The sequence below is a fragment of the Poecilia reticulata genome, linkage group LG1 (genome assembly GCF_000633615.1).
Source record: "Poecilia reticulata strain Guanapo linkage group LG1, Guppy_female_1.0+MT, whole genome shotgun sequence".
NCBI lineage: Eukaryota > Metazoa > Chordata > Actinopteri > Cyprinodontiformes > Poeciliidae > Poecilia > Poecilia reticulata.
Genome location: NC_024331.1, coordinates 24,691,596 through 24,706,636, shown reverse-complemented (window position 1 = coordinate 24,706,636; position 15,041 = coordinate 24,691,596). Strand labels below are relative to the sequence as shown.

Sequence of the window (15,041 nt, the reverse complement as noted above, 5' to 3'; positions counted from 1 at the left end):
TTACAAAATACATTTTATTGTTACACGCTGTATTACATGTTTAGAAAGTGCAGTTATCGGCAATCAGTTACATAGGAAGATGTCCGTGTAAGTGCATTTCGCAGCACCATAGTATCTATCTCTATTCTTGATCATTTTATCGTCTTAAAGTTGGATTGTAATTTTTTTCCCCCTGTGATATATTACAGTACTTACAGAGTTCAAATTATGTGTACATGTGCCATAGAGTGGAGCTTTAATGGAAAGTCAACAGAGACGCCTAGTGGTCATATTTATAGCTGCGGTTAAAACTGTGACAGAAGTAGCTCCTTGGGAGAAATATTATCAGATTATGATACACATAAAAACACAATAGAATCAAATAAAAGTTATAGTACATGAAATATGTTAACAGCAAATACTTTACATGTTGTACATCTTATAGTGTGCTTTCTCAGATTTTGTCAAATAATCTGCAACGGCTCAGAATCGATGGTCATGTGGCTTGACGAAAACATGTCGTCACGGTGATGCCAGTGTAAATCCCATCTTACCTGATAATTTTAATATTTACCCTGATCAATCATTGTACGTTCTAATGGAAATATGGTCAAAGTCAGTTCTGTCAACAAACTAAAAAAAAAAGGAACTGAGAACAAAGCAGTCAAACTTAAAAAGTTTTTTCATAACAGCGAAGGCCTGCATTGCACAGATAAAACCCCTCATGTCTCCAAACACTCTTGGTTTAATATAAGTTAAGAGTACTTGAGTGATCAGAGGACAGCCAAGCCTGGAGTTCATTGTGCAAATGCTCAGTTTCCAAAACCTGCATTCAAAGTCAGCCATATTGGATTGAATCCAACTAATAAAAAAAAACAAAACAACATCAAACAGGCAAAAACAACGAAAAGTCCTGAGTGCTTTTCCTCCTGCAGTGTGTGCAAAGTCTACAATGAATAACAGTGCTGAAGATCTTCCCGGCAGAATCCAGTGAAACGAGTGATGAACGTTTTCAGGGCAGAGCCCCGCTGAAGGTTACGATGGGTAGGCAGAGCAGAGAGCAGAAGGTTGGGTTGAGAGGCTGGATCTGAGCAGAGGCCTGCGATTTTCTTAGCCTCCAGTCAGCTGAACTGTCAGGCTTGTAGCACACAGATATTTCACATCTGGATGAGACAGGAGGACACACAAGAGTTAGAAAACACTTGATCATGAGTCAGCAGATAAGAAAACGGCACACCCTAAGAGACAATACAATGAGAACAGATGGGAAATTATCTGAAAAATGAAGTTAATTTCTCAGCATGTAGCGGTGTTATTTATATCAAGGAATCCGTTTTATTGATTTCTCGTTTGATTCCATACCTGGTGACACTTTGCAGTATCTTCTTTTCATCCTGGTCCAGACAAACAGCAAACGTCGTGTTTCCAGCTCCACTGACCTGCACCTTGTCCACCTTCACCTCAGTCACGGTGAGCTGCTGCAAAGACGAGCCAAACAAAAGCAATAAATCTTCGGGTTGGTTAAAGCACTTAGAAACCTGCACATTTTTCTCGTTACAGAACCACAAACTTCAAGGTGGTTTATTTGGATTGTAGGTGACGGACCAACACAAAATTGTGCTAAACTGTGCAGTGAAAGAAATACAAGCAATGTTAGTTTTTTACTGTGACGTAGTGTTTCACATGCAGAACAAAATGTCAAATTTGGGTTCCATCTTAGCTGAGCAGTTTCTTTTCACACGCTAGCTGTAAAATGGCTTGTGGCAAATTTGCACAAAGAACTTCTCATTAGCTTTCTTTTAACAATGGGAAACTTCCATGATGGCCAGATTTGAAGCACACAGCCAATAGATGTCCTGTCATAGGTTCTCCTATTGAAGCTGTAGATGGTTATTCAAATAGTATGGCATAATTGCAAAACTGTTTGAACATAGCTTGAGGTAAGACAATAGATTAAACTGGTTTTTATTTATGGGTATCAGAGGATGAATCTAAATGCACTTGTTCCTTCCCAGATAATTTCTTGTAAAAAGAAAAAAAACTTAACCATGTATCATTTTTGTCCCAATTCACAATTATTACAAATTTCTTAAAATTCCTATAAAAAGCATAGAAGTTTGTCGTTTAATAAGACAAAATGCGGAAAATTTTAAGAGACATGAATGCTTTTGCAAGGCACTGTGCAGAAAACAGAGTTGCTGTACTTTAATTAATTATAAGAAATTGAAACCTGCCTACACACATCATTTTAAAATGACTGAAAACTCTTAAGTGCGTGAGAGACTGAGCTGTAATGTTGGGAAAACATTTTTCTTTTTTTTTTTGCAAAAGCGCAAAAACAAATATTCTGTGTTGTGGGTTTTTTGCTCTATCGAGCCGTTTGTGTGAAAAACTGCTTTCATTTGTGTTTTATTTGTGAAATCAGAGCATGCGATGCTATCAAAGTCAAATTCAGGTCTGCGTCTTTGTAGGCTCGGCGCTGCAACGTTGTTTGCGACACCGTTACCCGACAGCGTTCAAACCACAGACCACAGAGACGGGCTGATGTCACGTCAAGCTTACCTGGTTGTAGCCCTTCTTGCTTTTGCCGTTCTGTCTCTTCAGGACCTCAGTCATGGTGAGCTGCAGACACTCCATCTTTGAATCTGACACAGATTTATGTAAACATTTAGTGCACTTTCTCCTCAGAAGTTTCACACACGTCAAGGCCTTCGACATGGGAATATGTGAAAAAGTGACAAGTATATACAACAAATATACTTGCACTCCTTTTTACAAATTAATCTCTTGTTGCAGAAGCAACACTGCTGTGGAAATGCTACAAAAATCAAATCTTTAATTTGAGTTTCTCAGTTTGATGGGAACGTTTTCCCAGATTTGGTCACTATGGAGTAACACAAGTACAACCAACCAATAGGAGTTTGTTAATAAGTCTCATCGAGTCAAACGGGCTCACAGCTTATCAACTGTACAGAGGTTAGGCACCCTAACAACAGGAAACTACTCTAGAATAAACCAGCCAGTCAAATCTGACTTTATTGTGAGCAAGGGAAAATTAAAGCAGTCATCTTTCATCCATCTGCTGGTCCTGCAATTACATGCGCTACTCTTTGCTTCATGCAGCTAGAGAAAACTGTTGGAGTATCATTGCATAAATTTAAACTGCAGTGACTGTGATAGAAAATTAATGTTTTATAACCTCGGCAAGGCTTGATGCCACTAACCAGTCAGTCCTGAAGCTGCCAGGACCTCACAGACATCTGTGTGCAAGTTTTCAGCTGGTAGCTCTTTGGAAATCCCCTTGTTGGTATAAAAATGCTCTTTAAATTATGTCAGACTGTTGCATCTTTGTTATTTGTCCTATATTTAGTTAAGGGAATTCTAACAAAGTGGGTTTTTCTGACAGACTACTGGTTGCAAAATATCTAATTTGGTCCTTTGCCAAGTTACCCATTATTAGTGGATGAAACTGGCTCATCTCTTACTTTTAGAAGTCTTCTGGAACAATTCAAACAAAGGCTCGATGGCATTAACTTAAATATGATTATTTGTACTGGACTGAAAATGAGTGCAAAAAGTAGCAAAACCGCAATGAGAAACACAAAATGTCCTTCAGACAGCGTGCAAAACCATTGTTCCAGACTATACATAGAAGGATGCAAGAAAAGAGCAGTGTGCGACTCAAAGGTTTTGAACAATACTGCTATTAATAAAAAAAAACTTTAATCTTCTGTCTGTTATAAACACAAAATTACATACACAAAAATCTGCAGCTATACATTAGAGCATCAAATAGTGGTCTACCTAGTTCCTCAGGGTTCTTGCATGCTTTGATCAAGTTCATTGAAGTACAGACTTTGGTTTCTCTTTTCCACTGGCTCCTTCCACTAACAACCACCTGAATGAGAAGGAAAGATGGATGAAAAAGACACTGTACAGCAGTGAACACTGACAGTGCAGCATGGGAGTCAATAAAACAGAGATCTGACTACATGTTGTGATGGACACAACATGTAGGGATTGGACGGGTGAAACAGAGATTTCTTTTTTACCACAAGCTGGAGTTGTGCTTGAAATGTGAGAAAGTTTTGTCTTTTCAAAACAAAAGAGATGTGCATCACAAATACCCAACTAGTGGGCACGGTTTTAATGATCATGCATATAACGTTGGTGTTTTTCACATCTGATCAGCATGAATTTATCAATATAACATCAAACATTGCCCTTTCAAAATGGTTCTTCTTAGCACCTTTTACAGGCTGGAATACAGAGAATATATTTGAAACATTTCAAATCCACCATATTCCATAACACTGAGACGTTTAAACAACAGAAAGAGCAACTTTGTTGTACTCTGTTTGGCTTCCCTGTTATTGTTTATATATTGATACTAGCGATAGTAGTTTTTCTCCCTCGGTAACAGCGTCCGCACAGAAGAGTGTTGTCGTCGGCGTCACCTGGTAGCTTTTAGGTGTGGTTGCTAAAAAACAAGATCAAACTAAGCTGATTCTGGTCACTGCCTGATTTCTCAGTGCATCTCTAGTAAAAATGTTTCAAAAACATTGAAAGTATGTGAGCACGGCCTTTTTCAGGACAGAGCGCTCGTTTTGAGGATGCGATTTTGCTAGTTTAGTAAAAGTGACAGAAACTGAAAGCAGCAAATTTATTAAAAGAGGAAAATCAGCAAGAGTAAAAAAATAAATAGTGGTGTGCTTTATAACAGAAAAAAAAACACATATAAGACTACAGTTTTTACAGAATGCAGTTTTAACTTGTGATTGCCTTACCTTGTTGTAAACCACCTCCAGAGTAAGAGGCACTGCTTCTCTGTCACCATCAATGCCGAAGCGTTTGCTGGCAGCACCTGGAATAAAAAAAAAAGAAGAAAAAAAAGGAGCTACGTTTAAACCAACATCACGCTAACAGTTTGGTTATATATTAAAGCATAACGTATTCCATTATTACATATACTACAGTACCTATTAAACCAAAATATGTTTTTATGCGATGTTTGGTACTGGAATTTTCCCCCCCATACATTAGCAGCAAAGCAAAGGGTGTGATCAGCTTTCCCTGAATATTTACTTCTGTTTGGAAATAAAAAACCAGAAGTGCAAGCAGCAGTAACTAAAGCGGTGAAAGGAGAAGTGACGTTCATGGTGTTATACAAAAAGCAGATGTTCCTCTTCTATGAATACAGCCCCCGCTCATTTATAACCGATGGTGCATTTAACTGCATGAAAATGTGTAGCGGTTGCTAGGTTATGCGCTTGCTTGCGTGCCTCTCTCACCCATGGCCTTGATGGCTCGTGTTCCTGCGGTGTGACCCAGCTCCAGGGAGTGAACAAACACCTCGGTCCTCCTCTCTCCACACGCCAGCATCATCTGCGAAACCCGAAGTGTGAGAATCACTCAGAGGACGGTGGTGAAGCATGTCACTGAGGAGGATGTTTAAAGAAACAAGGGTGTGCATCACAGCTGAGTGAGAGCGAATTACCTCGGCCTGATAAAGCTGGATGAGCGCCGGCCGTGCTGCGTAGCGGCAGTAGTACAGCACCAAGTCGGCCAGGATGGGCAGGCGCTGCTCGTAGGAGCTATCGTAGGAGGCCGACTCAGTTTTTGAGGTTTGCTGAAACAACATTTAAATATGAGTGTAAAGTTCCAGGCAGGGCAGTGCGAGCAAGGTTGAAGCATGACGTCAGACATCACTAAGTCACATTCCAAAAGTAATAACCCAGGAACTTTTTATTTTTGTCATGTTATTGCAATTTAATGCATTTTTTGGGGGGATTTTATGTGAGAGAACAGTGGAATTAAAATGCCTGGATTATAAGCCTGGCGGGCCACCAGGCGTAGCTTGTACCCCCACCAGGCTAAGCATTGTTAATTTTTTTTTTAAGTCTTTTTAAAATGTTTGCATTTTTTTAAGACTTTGTAGTTGGTGTTCAGGTGTTAATCTTCCAATCTTTTAATGGCACATAATTATTAAGTGATATTTTCAAATTTCCTGTCAACTTTAAACATTTTTAAAATCAAAAACACGACGGGCCGCTGGATGAATGACTGCCCTAGTCCCCAACCGCCAGGCTTGGCAAGAGAACTGAGTCAATGCATTGTTCTACTTTCTGCAATAATAGATGTATTTTACAGGTTTTCCTGTATCTCTCTTCCAGCTTTGTACATCTAAACCAAAATTTTCACCTCTTTTTTGCAACATCCAGAGCATCGATGAACAGGAGTTTCAGGTTGTAACATGTTCTCAATTGATCTGGACTTTGACAGAACCTTTTTAACATTGAGTAGAATATCTAATCAGTTTCACTGTAGCTCTGGCTGTATGTCTAGGCTAATTGAACAGCCTGGCATTTAGCTCCCAATCAAAGGCATCCCATCATCATGGTGCTGCCACCACCATGTTTCATGGAGGGAATAATGTGTTGAGGGTGACATGCATTGGTGTGTGTACACCTTTCTCCATAAATACCAAAAAACTTAATTTTGGTTTCATCTGACCAAAGCATAACTTTCCACTTGTTTACTGTGTCCCCTAAATAGCTTGTTAGTAAAATACAAATGGGACTTTTCTGGGTTTTTGTTTTTTTTAAGTGGATCTCTTCAAAGCCAAGATTTGTGCAGTTCACCCTTAGTGGTCTTGTCAACAGACTCTTCTTTCTGAACAATTAATCCGAATTACTATAGACATCTTGGCTGTTTCTTTTATGAAATCTCATCGTGATCCACTCTAATTTAGGTGGAAAGCCATGGTGAGTTTGAAGTTGTGTCACACACTTTCCAGTTACTTTAATAGGTAAGAGAGAAAAAGTGTCCAAAGAAAATCAGAAAACCATGTGTGCCTTTTCTTCCACTTCACAATTATGCACTACTTTGTGTTGCTCTATTATAGAGCAACACACATTAAGGTTTGCAGTTATAACATGGCATGAAGTCACTGCACACCTCAGCATTTATCACTTCAAATAAATTCCAGTAGCCAAAAGTCAGGTCACAGAATGCAAAAAGAAGAAAGAAAATAACCAGTGGAAGTTGACCTTCTGTACCTGGCAGACGACGCTGGTAGGCAACTTGAGGAGACTGAGGGTGTTTCTTTCGTACCACGGGTCCAACATGCCCAGGAGATGTGCAATGTCATTAGTGCTGTCGCCTGTGCCTGTGTGGTTCTGGTCCTAATAAGGCAAAAACAACATGTGTTACTTCACTTTCACATTCCATGTCAGCATCAGTAGCTAGGCAGGTTGTGAAACCCTGTTATTGTTTCAGCCTGTTTATTGCTCTGTGTTGCTGTTGCTATGTTACTGAATGACCTGGGTATATTTGATCATTTGGGCCTGGTAAAGACAGCAGCTCAGTCTGTCATGGGCTCAGAGAAGAAATCCCTGAATCCAACTTCACCACTTTATGTTCGGGTTTTGGTTTTTAGGTTTGCAATTTACACACTAGTGATTTACTGACTGACATATTTCATGAGCTAATTTGTGATTTAATTTAAAGTTAAAATTAAAAACTCTGGTGTCCTGTCTTCCTTTATTTTGTATGATTTTGAGGCAGCAGTAACAAAGGTTAGAAACAAAAGACTGAAATTCAGAGTTCTCAGTTCATCTATGATCAATTAAAAAACATATATCTATATAACCATAACGTTAATTTTGAATTTACAGAAGAAATTTCAGTTGAAATCTGGCTGGCTTACCAGATAAAGTAATTAAATATTTCCAAATATTGTATTCAATTTCAATCTTTTCACTCCTCCAGACTGTCAGTGCAAGAACATCTCATCTTTAAGTGTTTCATTGACTTGGGTTTTAAGTTCATTTTGATGAACTATGAATAAAAATTGTTATTCTAATTTCCTGGAAAACTATTTTAACATTTGCATTGCGCAATATTTACATTTAATAATAGGCATTTTCTAATCTTATCTTATGCTTGGTAGTTTTCAGTTTCTTATCTGGAAACTGGAACCGACTGACCCTGGACAGAAAAGTGCTGTGTTTACATCAGGGAATTTCCCAATCTATTTTTTTTTTTAAATAAACAGATAAGAAATCCATATAGGACATAAAATAATGTAATCAGTTTTCTACTACTCACCCAGGGAACGCCCGATCCTTTCGGAGATCCAGTTTGAAGCAAAGGAGTGGAAGACCTCCGATGACCGACTCCCGAGTCCCTCTTGACCGGCACAAAGTAGAACTGCAGGTTAAAGGCTCTTGTGAGACGAGGACATGTGCTCTCTTTCTTCCTCAGGCTGCTGTAAGCCCGGGCCACCTTCCCCGCTACATGGTCCGCACCGAACACCACCACTCTTAACGTGGTACTCTTATTATCCTCATCGCTGCTCAGGATGGGCCGCCTTCGGAAGCAGATGTGTCGTAGCGCTTGGCTTTGGATCCTTGGCAGAGAATCAGAGCTGAACAGTTTCACCTGCTGGGGCAGAGAGTTGGAGCGAGTTTCCCGCACCACCAGAATGTCTTTAGATTCAGAGTTGCCCAAACTCTTAGCCCTGGAGAGCATCCTGGGATTCTTGGGTTTATTAAATATTCGGTGGAGGTGCTGGCTGAGGCGAGCCGACACCTTGCTCGACTTCGGAGAATACTTCTCAGCTACAGGAGAGGAGCTGATGTAGTCGTCGGAGTCGTCGAAGTAGTCGCTGTCGATCCCAGACGTGACAGAGAAGAGGGAGGGCGGGTAGGACTCGGAGGCCAGAGACATGGTGGAGAACATGGAGTCTTTGGAGGTGGTAGAGGTGGAGGAGATGGTGGAAAAGGTAGAGACGCGGTGGCTGCCGTTGAAGTCGTCTGCGACAACCAGAGCAGAGCCCACTCCTCGACCTTCCTCGTCATCTTCGGTCCCGTCCTGCTGGTCATCAGAGTCGTCCTCCTTTTCCTCCACAGCCTCCTCAGAGGCGCCAAATTCATCCACGTCAAGCTCCAAAATGGTGTGGAGAACATCTGTTGGAGTCAAAAACGTTCACGTCAGCTGTGGGAAATGGTATAAACACATCTAGACTGTAACTGTATTAAGCTGCCGAATTTACCGAAGTTATCCTTCTCCCAGTGAAACATGTACGTTTTGGCTGTGGGTAAAGGTAAAGTCTGAAGGTTTCCTGGAAATGAGCAAAGGACAAGTGGGTTACGGTCAGATTCCAGCTCTAAAGATAACATCTTTCTACGTTAGATCAGGAGATACACAGAGAAATTGGCTGATGACTAGAATCAGCTGACTTTACTCATCTGGCCCAGGTTGGTAATCGGTGTGACCAAAATCAAAGATTGGATATTTTTCCACTGAATGAACACAGTGGAAACTGATATTACACTGTCATAAACATGACATAGCAACTGTCATGAACATGAAGGCGTCTTCATGAATGTTTATGACCATCATGAAGTGTCATTTGGTATATACTGACACTTTTAATGCAAATTTGCATCAATAGTTGCATTAGAAGTGTCAACTTACCATTATTTGGTAAATAATGACTTTTATGCAAATAAATTGCAATTAAAAAACATTGTTTATGACAGTGCAATGTCATAAACAAAACAAACCCCTTCAAATAAAGTGTTTATCTTTAAAATGAAGCCACAGGAAGTGCAGAAAGGTGTTAGAAGCTTCTACAGAAGAATGCCAGCTGCTCATTCAGACAGCTACATTTACACAGTGGGTGAGATTTCAGCAAATAACAGGAAGCTAAACCTGCTACAGCCAAGTTAATCAGTTTTATCCTTCTGAAGAGCCCAGTTCTTTCTGTCATGGATCTTGAATTGATTCCTTGGATTAGGAAAATGTTAACAATCCTTCTAGTCATATCCTAAACCTCTCGCTTATTGCTAAGCATCATCTTACCATCAGACCTCCTTCCATTAGAAGAAGGGATTTTAAATGTCTTCCTCAAACGCTCCAGTTCCTGGATGACGTGACTTCGAGCTGTACCCGGATCGCTCATGGCGGCCGTCTCCAAGATGTCGCTCACCATGGAGAAAATCTCCTTCAGCTCGCTCACAGTTTTTGGCTACAGAAAGTAAAAATTTCAAATTAAGCGTGTTGTTTCTCGTGTTTTCTTGTACACAAAGCACTTTGCCTCCAGCTTTGGGAGCGTACCTCCAGGGCCTTGTGGATGATCTGCAGAGGATACTTGGTGCCCAGCGCGGACTGGAAGGCGTGTTTAATCAGGGTGATGTAGGTGTCTTTCTGCGAGTGCTGAATGCGACTCAGCTGCTCGGCCACGGCGAGAAAGTCGGCAGGAACCTCATCGGGGTTCATCAGCAGCACAGTACTGCTGGCGGCAGAGAGGTGGAGTCAGGCAGAGTTTAGTGTCACACAGTGAGTGATGCAAACAGGATGCTGCACGGTTGTTACGAGATTATCGGTGTGAAGAAGGGTGAGAAGGGGGGATTTCCAAGATCAAAACAGCTCTCCCAAAAACAGACAATACTATTAAAGTAGTTGGAGGAAACAGTTTGGGCAGCAGTTCCATGTTTTACTGTGTTAAAGTGTGACATCAGATCAGATAAAGCACCATGAGAAATTAGAAAGCAGAAGATGAAGAGCTAAATCATATTCTAATTTGGACAGAACATGAGTAGTCCTTTGCAAAATTATACATACCCGTTGAGCGTTTCACATTTTGTCATGTTAAACCCACAAGCTTGTTGGGATTTTAGGTGACAGATCAACACTCAAAAAGTGGGAAGAAGTAGATGAACCTAGTCTGATAGCCTCAAATAAAATCCAGTGGCTTCAGAAGAAACCTGATTAGTACACAGAGTCAATCTGTGTTGAATTTAACATCAGCTTAAATTCAGGCTTCAGAAGTTTATTAGAGAACAAAAAGAATCATGAAGACCAAAGAACACAGCATACAGGTCAGGGAGAGTTTTTTTTTTAAAACTCTTCTTATAACCCTTGAAAAAAAGTCTAAAACAATATCAAAAACATGGCGTCTACAAACCGAGTGTTCAACAAATCTGGTGAGGTAAGGAGAAAACCATAAGAAGTTGTGTAGGGGAAGAAAGTGTTCTGATCAAAGGAGATGCAAACTATTTGACTTGCATGCAAAACACAGTATGGAGGAAAATGCACACCGTCCTTGATGGTGAATGGTGGCACTGGCACCATCATGTTATGGGGATACATTTCATTCAGCAGAGACAATGAATTCAGAGTTGATAGACTACTTATTGGAGGCAGTAAAACACCTGAGACTGGACGTTCAACTTACAACATTGCAAAAAAAATGGATAAGTGGAAATTTGCCAGATTTTGTTGTTGGTCTGTCATCTAAAATACATTTTAAGCCTGTCAGAATAACACCATCGATTCTTATGTACATTTTTCGATATGCTACAGCGGAAGGAATTTGTTTTACATTATAAAGTCTGTAGCGAATGTTAAGTTCCAGTTAGGAACTATACAGTGTGAACATACATGGTCTTTGAAGTATAGTCCGAGCTGTTCAGACCCTGCTCTTCTCTAACCAGCCTCTGAAAGGAAATTCCTGTGAGAAAAGCAAAAGACAAAAAAATGTAAAATAATCAGTCGAGATCAGTACAACCACCTGCAAGGTATACCTACTTATTACCGAACAGACATTCATTCAGATTATTCAAATGATTTCATTCAGTTTATCCGATGGCATTTCCATTGGTGGTTTCCGTAAACTTCACTGCTCCACTGTTCCTGATTTTTGTTCCGTAGAGGTTACAGATACATCCGCTTTCACAGAAGAAGAAGAAGTGCCCACAAATCCCGAAGCTGGGACATCATTCTGTCCCCGCCCTGATGCTGCAGTCCACAAAAATCATCATCCTAAATGCAAAGCCTATACTTGCCACTAGGGGGAGTGCTCTCCTAATAACTGCAACCATTAGAAACGAAAAGAATCTGAAACTGGTGTGTCTTTGTATGTACCAGGTGCCTTGATCTCCATCTGCAGCATGGAGAGGAGCTCTCTGCACACACTGCAGTACGGCTCCGGCCAAGTGAGGAAGCTGTAAAACACCTCCAAGGCTTCCTCCAGGAGCTCAGAGTCTGGGGGACAATATGGAGTCTGCAACCAAAACATAAATGAGAAATTTAGCTAAACAAAATTAGCGCTCCAGGATAGGCTACATGAACATATTAGCTACATTACTAGCATGTAAAAGTGCAATTTCTTATTTTTCCTTTCTTATATTTCCACTGCTTGTTGTAATTAGTGACTGTAGGTGCATCACTTTGAACCTTTTTTTTCTAGCTTGCGTGCGACACTTCAAACGAACCTCCTGATGGTTTCAACAGAGGAACTACAAAAGGTGACCTGACGAACAGAGTTTTCCTACGTGTGCTTCGAACGGTAAATCGTTTTTCTTTGGCTAAAAAAGGTCAGCTGTGCCGACGACGTTTGCGTTTGGAGAGGCCGTACCTGCAGCAGAGTGGAAGTGAACATGATGGCGAGGGGAGCCACCAGTTCATACTGACACTGCTCCTGAGCCTGGACTCACACACAGGGAAAAAGAGAAGCTTAGTGACCACTGGATTAAAATCATTCTGCAGTGTGAATGATCTCTGGTCACCTCTTTAGTCTTCCTGATGATCTGCTGCAGAAGGATGAGGAAGTTCTCAGGATCTCTTTTGACGAGCTCCTCCAAGCTCCAGCGATTCATCGACTGGCCCGCAGAGCACATCAGCACTGAAATGCGACAGAGAGCAGCACACACTTTACACACACATGTGCTATAATGGGACAGAGTTAGCAGATCAATCTTTTTTTTTTAAATACAGTAGGCATAAATAGGGTGCTTGATTTTAAACGACTTAATAGAAATAGAAAGAGGAGCAATGCAAGATGAAAGAGGAAATAAAACCCATAATTAAAAAGGTTTTTTTTAACAGAGTAATAAATTGTAAGACCAATGCAAAGTTTGCATGACAAAGAATAAACCATATTCAGAATACTTTGTATTATATTTGTAATCTAAGATGCGTTTCCTTTTGCAAAAAATTGTAAATAAGTTTACCGTCTAAACATACAGATTTACAACAACGAATTGCAAAAATAAAGACGAGCTACAATAAAATCTGTGGAGTGACGAGAAGACAGTTAAAACTTTTAGAATAGACCCTCTCAGCAAAGCTTTACAAAACTTTAATACCGTGTGCTTGATAAACGAACAAGTAAATGTTCTGTTTGGCTGAGCAATTGAAGTGTTTCAACAGTTTGAAACAGAAAGTCGAAAACAACAACAACAGAGAATCAAGATTACCCCGTTTAAAACCGCACTCACTTGATATGTTTCACACTTACAAAGCCAGCTGAAAGGTGAAAGTACCTCTGCAACAACAACTCCCCAAGTGTGCATGTATCTGTAGAGCTCAGACTCCAAGGGAACAACAAAACTTGGTTTACTGATGTTACGCAGAAATACTAGTAGATGACACATCGGGAACTTTCTGCTCTAAATACCTAAGACGGTTATCTGACATCTGCAAAAAAAACATTGAAGGATTTGTTTCGTAATCACCCGATTTACTGGCAGCTCTTCAGGGCGCCTAATTTAAAAATTAAGCTTCCACCTTTACATTATACTGGTACGCTTTAAATCTGATCATTTTTGCACTTTACACGAACAGTACAAACAAGTAAGCAATCACAGTTGCAGGCTTACAGCATCCTTAGAAGGATGCCCTGAAAAAACCTCAAGCTTCAGCTTGAGTTTCAATCAGATTTGGGTCGATCGAGGTAAAAACCCTGCTATGTACTTCTGCAGTGTATCATTCTGTGTCACTGGTTGACGTACGTGCGACAAAATGTTGATGTGATCCTCCGCCTGTTTTTTTTTTTTTATGCTGTGCACCGCTGTAACTCCCACCTCATGACGCCTCACTCAGTGCGGTGTGTGCCAACCACTTCCTCCCAGCTGTCTATTTCACGCTACTTCCTCCAACCCCCAATAATACGCCGCTCGGTAGATCTGAAAGCAACAGTGCCGCCGCCAGCAACAACAAGCTCAAACATCTATGCGTTTAATGTGCAGTGAGAGCTGTTGCTTGGGATGCCTGTGGCGATAGCGTAGGGCGCTAAGAGGGAGCAAACCGCTGCCTTTTGCACGAGTCAATCTTGAGGTTCTGGTGTAAATATTACTCAGAAAATGGACAGCTTTTTAATTTCTGAGAAACGGAAGCGCAATCCCACAAATTTTCTACAACGCTTTTAAAAACAGCCTAAGGCCCGAACACCACAGTATGTACCAAGTTTCCTCTATACTGCAATCTTGACACACATTTCAAAAACACCCTGGGAGTTTGACTTTGTACTCTTGTTGTGTTGTGTCATATAATCAAACATTACTTAGCGCATGTACTCCCTCATTGGTAGGACTATATAGTGTAATTATGCATCTTATTTTCACTTAGAAGTTAAAATGGCCAGGTTTAAATTTTGAAAAGTAAATGCCAAAAAAAGTCCAATAAATGGGGGAAATGTCTGTGGTTTCTAACCAACCACACACTCAAAATCCAATATGGTTATCTCAATGCTTTATATACATATACAGCACTGGTGTTTCAAAGTGCAAAACTGAAAGATTGTTCAGTTTTGAACGAAAGATTGAACGGGCTTTATTGGCCCGTTGAATAAAGATATCAGTTCTAAAACCAAACTGGTTTGTAGAGTTTAAACTGGGGTTAAAACAGCCTGGGTTTTCATTTACTCCTAGATCAAAGTCCCGACCTCAGAGGTAAGTGAAACACAGCAGAAGCAGCTGAAGGTCGTCAGTTCCCTCAGTTCATGTGGCAAATTCTCATAATTTTCTCCTCGTCACTCGTCTTTTGCGTTTCCAGCTAAGCCAAGTTCAAAGTGCTTGACATGTCATCCGTTTCGGCTCTTTCTGCTTTTGGCTTTACATTCTAGAAAACTTGCTCATACACAGTATTGTGAATATTTCATCTGAAATATCAATATTAATCATTTGGCACTCCAAATATCCATTGCGGTACTTCAGCCATTTGAGAAGCATCGTTTCATACAACATGTCGACTATAAGCGATGGAGAAGATGCCAA

General features: G+C 40.5%; 1 protein-coding gene across 3 annotated transcripts in view; it reads right to left on the bottom strand.

Annotated features, from left to right (window-relative positions):
• pik3r5 (phosphoinositide-3-kinase, regulatory subunit 5) overlaps positions 1 to 15,041 on the bottom strand; it is a 28,738-nt gene continuing 13,697 nt past the window's right edge. For 2 of the 3 annotated variants that reach the window (XM_008414557.2, XM_008414565.1), the window contains exons 3-18: positions 12,555 to 12,670; positions 12,404 to 12,472; positions 11,911 to 12,049; positions 11,428 to 11,497; positions 10,102 to 10,279; positions 9,847 to 10,012; positions 9,035 to 9,103; positions 8,089 to 8,948; positions 7,038 to 7,163; positions 5,477 to 5,608; positions 5,271 to 5,364; positions 4,767 to 4,843; positions 3,784 to 3,877; positions 2,542 to 2,624; positions 1,342 to 1,457; positions 1 to 1,142 (exon numbers count right to left, since the gene is read on the bottom strand). In XM_008414557.2, coding sequence (XP_008412779.1) covers positions 992 to 1,142; positions 1,342 to 1,457; positions 2,542 to 2,624; positions 3,784 to 3,877; positions 4,767 to 4,843; positions 5,271 to 5,364; positions 5,477 to 5,608; positions 7,038 to 7,163; positions 8,089 to 8,948; positions 9,035 to 9,103; positions 9,847 to 10,012; positions 10,102 to 10,279; positions 11,428 to 11,497; positions 11,911 to 12,049; positions 12,404 to 12,472; positions 12,555 to 12,670 — 2,540 coding nt within the window. In that variant the 3' untranslated portion in view covers positions 1 to 991. The remainder of the gene's footprint in view (positions 1,143 to 1,341; positions 1,458 to 2,541; positions 2,625 to 3,783; positions 3,878 to 4,766; positions 4,844 to 5,270; positions 5,365 to 5,476; positions 5,609 to 7,037; positions 7,164 to 8,088; positions 8,949 to 9,034; positions 9,104 to 9,846; positions 10,013 to 10,101; positions 10,280 to 11,427; positions 11,498 to 11,910; positions 12,050 to 12,403; positions 12,473 to 12,554; positions 12,671 to 15,041) is intronic. The other variant, XM_008414575.2, reaches the window with a different exon arrangement.